The sequence below is a fragment of the Cebus imitator genome, unplaced genomic scaffold, assembly GCF_001604975.1.
Source record: "Cebus imitator isolate Cc_AM_T3 unplaced genomic scaffold, Cebus_imitator-1.0 Scaffold231, whole genome shotgun sequence".
Taxonomy (NCBI): Eukaryota; Metazoa; Chordata; class Mammalia; order Primates; family Cebidae; genus Cebus; species Cebus imitator.
Window position 1 is genome coordinate 2,020,098 of NW_016107546.1, and position 5,258 is coordinate 2,025,355.

General features: G+C 36.4%; 1 protein-coding gene across 5 annotated transcripts in view; it reads right to left on the reverse strand.

Moving 5' to 3' along the window:
- The window catches only part of CDK19 (cyclin dependent kinase 19), a 200,354-nt gene that overhangs the window by 119,469 nt on the left and 75,627 nt on the right, over nucleotides 1-5,258 (reverse strand). For 4 of the 5 annotated variants that reach the window (XM_037727449.1, XM_017497437.2, XM_037727450.1 and 1 more), the window contains one exon: nucleotides 3,801-3,876. In XM_037727449.1, the coding sequence (XP_037583377.1) occupies nucleotides 3,801-3,876 (76 nt within the window). Of the gene's footprint in view, nucleotides 1-3,800; nucleotides 3,877-4,352; nucleotides 4,504-5,258 lie in introns of those variants that run through there. The other variant, XM_017497439.2, reaches the window with a different exon arrangement.

Below are 5,258 nucleotides of genomic sequence, written 5' to 3' on the forward strand. Positions count from 1 at the left end.
CGATCTCGGCTCACTGCAACCTCCGCCTCCTGGGTTCAGGCAATTCTCCTGCCTCAGCCTCCTGAGTAGCTGGGATTACAGGCACGTGCCACCATGCCCAGCTAATTTTTTGTAGCTTTAGTAGAGACGGGGTTTCACCGTGTTGACCAGGATAGTCTTGATCTCTTGACCTCGTGATCCACCCGCCTCGGCCTCCCAAAGTGCTGGGATTACAGGCTTGAGCCACCACGCCCGGCTGAGATACTGTTTCAAACAAAGAAAATTAAAATAATTTTTTTTAAATGACTGAAAACTTCCCAAATTTGATGAAAAACATTAATCTACACATCCAAGGAGCTCAACAAATTCCAAGTAAGATAACTCAGAGATCCACACCAAGACACATCATAGTCAAACTGTCAAAGCCAAAGACAAAAACAGAATCTTGAAATCAGCAAGGGGGTCGGGGGGACCTCTTCATAGACAAGGGATTCTCAAGATTAACAATTGATTTCTCATCAGAAACCATGAAGGCCAGAATGCAGAGATGACACAGTCAAAGTGTGAAAGAAAAAGACTATCAACCAAGAATTCTACATCCAACAAAACTAATACTGCAAAAATCAAGGAGACCTGGGTAAAGACAGAAAAGGAATTAAGACATTCCCAGATACAAAAACTGGAAGAATCCATTGCTAGCATACCTGATCTACAAAAAATACTAACAGGAGACTTTCAGCTAAAATGAAAGAGCTCTCTACACAGTAGCTCAAATCCACACAAAAAATTAAGAACACCAGTAAAAATAATGACATAGGTAAAGAGAAAAGAAAGCACAAATGTATCTTTGTCTCTAACTCTTTTCTTCAATATGATGTAAAGGATGAATGCATAAAACACTAATTATAAAATTGTGTTAGTGGGCTTAATATATAAGATGTATGTGTACAGCCACTGTGCAGCACCATCCACGCTAAACTTGTGTGAAAATCCCTATCATGTTGAGGTTAATTCAATCTAGAAACTGCATACTTTCTAAAGTTCTATTAGGCAAACTCTCAATAAGAATATGAAGGCTATAGGTGGGAGCGGTGACTCATGCCTGTTATAGCAGCACTTTGGGAGGCTGAGGTGGGTGGATCACTGGAGGTCAGGAGTTCAAGACCAGCCTGGCCAATCTGGTGAAAGCCCATCTCTACTAAAAATACAAAAATTAGCCAGACGTGGTGGTGCACGCCTGTAATCCCAGTTACTCAGGAGGCTGAGGCAGGAGAATTGTTTGAACCCAGAAGGTGGAAGTTGCAGTAAGCTGCGATTGTGCCACTGCACTCCAGCCTGGGCGACAGAGCAAGATTCTGTCTCCAAAAGAAAAAAAAAAAAAATGAAGGTTGTAACAGATTTCAAGAGTTAAGGTTCTCCATCACATTCCAAATTTATAATACACACACACATGGACTCCTTGGCACACAGAAGTCTCTGTTTCAAAAAGGACGTTTACAATTGGGTTATCATTTCCTATTAATCAATACTTAACATTTCAGCTATTTAATAATTCATGGAAGGTAAGGTTGAAATGCTATTCTAAATTATGGTACTCTGATATAGAAAAATAGCATACCAATAATATTCTTATTGGTTGACACAATAACATGTAAGGATTTTAAAATATGAAAAATCACTTATCAAATGTTTATCTGGTAAAACATTACAAATACTCACCCCTCCCTTTTTTTTTTGAGAAAGAGTCTCCCTCTGTCACCCAGGCTGGAGTGCAGTGGCACAATCTTGGCTCACTGCAACCTCCACCTCCGTGGTTCAAGCAATTCTCCTGTCTCAGCCTCCCGAGTAACTGGGACTACAGGCGAATGCTACCACACCCAGCTAATTTTTGTATTTTCAGTAGAGACAGAGTTTCGCCATATTGGTCAGGCTGATCTCCAACTCCTGACCTCAGGTGATCCACCCACCTCAGCCTCCCAAAGTGCTGGAATTACAGGTGTGGGCTACCACACCCAGCCACAAATACCACTTTATAATCAATGGAAAATGACCAAATTAGAATTTTTTCAAATAATTTGCATTCTAAAGCAAACCTAGGGCCAAGCATGGTAGTTCACACCTGCAATCCCAGGACTTTGGGAGGCCAACGCAGGAGGACTGCTTGAGGCCAGTTCAAGGTTGTAGTGAGCTATGATTAACCCACTGCACTCCAGCCTGGGTGACAGAGCAAGACCCTGTCTCTAAAAAAACTTTTTAAATAAAGGAACACAAACTTAGAAACATGGATCACTGGTAGAATATTTTTATTCTGGTTCATTCATTTATTTATTCAAGAAATGTTTATGGCACACTTGCTGTGTCAGACACTATGGTAGGAACTAGAGATAAAAAGACAAGGTCTGCCCCTCAAAGTATGCACAGTCCAGGGAGAGGCTCCCATTCTAGAATCAAAGAAGGTATGATTAGAAGAGACCTAATAGTTCCCCTATTTAACAGATAAGGAAACTGGGACTCATCACTACTTAGCTACTAAGGTAAGACAGACATCCAGGTCTAGAGATTTCCCACCCCATGTGTTCTTTGCACCATACTTCTTAGGACTAAGGGTGACGAAGGAGTGTTTCCATGTAAGTAAAGCAGAAACATGGAATTGTGGGCAATATATGTAAAATTAAATTAGAGACAGAAATCCCTAATGGATATGGATAATATAATTATTTAACAATTATTAAATAGCGATTATTTAAATAAATATCTAACAGTTTAGAAACAAACATCTCTAATAGATGTGATATTATGGTAAAGCCCTAATTAGCAAGCTTTATTGAAGAACTAAAATAAGGTAATATAATAGTAAGCCTTCTGAGCTATAATTACAGTTTTGCCTCTGTTTTTTGATCTGTAAAATGGGGATATTAAAATTTTATTTCACAGACTGTTGTAAAAATTAAATGAATACTTGAAAGCATTTAGTAAGCCTGGTACCTAGCAAACACTCTATAAATGTTTGGTATTCTTGTGGACAATCATTTCTTAAATGTACCAGGTATGACACATAAACCAAAACAGGGAACCATTTTTTTAAGGGATTATCCTATTATTATGATGGTCTTATTTTCTGGTGACTAGTAAAATCTCACTATAATAATAATACATATTTCGGATATAGTATTTAAAATGAATAAAATTTAATAGTATGGCCCCTTTCTCTATAAAGACCTTTATCAATCCTAAAGCTACAGAAAAAGACATTAAATTATTAATTTAAATAATATTCCATCATGATTGTAATTAATTAAATCATTTTGATCAGTATTTCTGAGATACCAAAGATGACTTTCAAGTAACTAAAAAGATTATGGTATAGGTGTGGTGGCTAATGCCTGTAATTCTAGCACTTTGGGAGGCTAAGGAGAGAGGATCATATGAGCCCAGAAGTTTGAGACCAACCTGTGCAACATAAGGAGACCTCTTCTCTACAAAAAAAATGTATAAATTAGCTGGGTATGATGACACACGCCTGTAATCCCAGCTACTGGGACTCTAAGGCAGGAGGATCACTTGAGCCTGTGAGGTCCAGGCTGCACTGAACTGTGATCCAGCCTGGGTACTCCAGCCTGGGCAACAAAATGAGACCCTGTCTCAAAATTTAAAAATAAAATAAAAAGTTTATGCAGATTTTCTCATTCTACATAAACTACTGTTAAACTAACATCTATAAAATAACCATCCACTGTATATATTAATGAAACTTTCATATTAAAATAAATCCTCATTCAATATCAATAATAAAATAAATAACTGTATTTGTATCCACTTACTGCAATCTCTCTACAAGCTGACATGGATATTCCTGTGCCTTCAATTTGCTTCAATGCATACTCCTTTTCATCTTTTCTGCAAATAAACAAAAAAACATTATTTTTCCATATATCACTTTCAGACTCAAAATTATAACTAAAAAACAATGGAAATAAACTTAATTTCCCAGTGATATGTAAACACTCTCACTATGCCATGCATTGCTTATTATTTTTGATAATATTTCAACTACAGAAATATGAAACACCAAAAGAAATTCATGTCACAGTGAAAACATCACACAGAGCCAAAACACAAAATTCAAAATTGAAACAGAACAGGATACTAAACACAACACTAGTTTCAAAGAGTAAACAAGCATAAATATAAACTCAAACATATTGCAAGATAATTCCACTCCTATCTTAATTATCTGGAATCTACAAAAGCATTCTGTTATAGACATTCACTATAAAAAACTAACAGACATAAACTCCCAGATTCATTTAAAGTAATTTCATAGTATAAGCATTTATAGGAATGAGAACCCACTGAAACACACTGGCTCTCACCTAGGATGAAGACATTCAAAAGCCCGAGGACCTCAATCAAAAGCCTTTTAAAGACTTCAAAGCTCTGGCCACCAACATCTGATTCCCAGGAACTCTAGGAAGAACCCAATACTTAAACTGGATGTTTTAAACAATGGACATAGTATTCGGAATTCTGGGAAATCCCAATAGTTACTAAATTGCTTAACCAAGAGAATACAGCAGTTCAAAAAACAGTGAAACATTCTGTTAAAATATTAATAATATGAGATGAGTGGCTAGTGCAATACAGTAAGTGTCCTCAAGGGTGCTGACACCAGAACCAGCCATGCAAAGGTCCCAGCTGAACATAACTATAGTTCATATTGTGAGTTGTTCTTATAACAGGAGTTAAATCCATGCCTTCAAAGTTTTGTCTTTTGATTGTATTAGAGCCTCAGTAAGGTAGCACCATGTCATGATGTTTTTGTCAACTATAGCGCCAAAGTAGTGCCACATCTATCTACTTAGCTATTCCTAATTTTCTTCATTCTGTTTACTTGCAGATAGAGCAGTTTAGGAGGTTATTCAAAATGTGCATTTTAAAATACTATTTTACATCCCTTTTGAAGATTTTCACAATCATCTACCAGCAAATAATTGAGATATGGTTACTTTCCCTCACAATCAGTTTGAAAATTATATCCATTTTTCTTCCAACATACAGCATTCAGGAAATAATTAAATAGTATTTTGACAAACAGAAAACTACTAGATATGTCAATAAGATGGACTCTGATGTAATTTTTAAAATGATAGCTAGAAGGTCATTAGAAACATGGAAAATGTTTACCACATGCTGAGAAAATACACAAATTATATAAAAATCTACATACATCTACAAACATGTTGAAGGTAATACGAAAAAATTGAAAATAGTTATGTTAA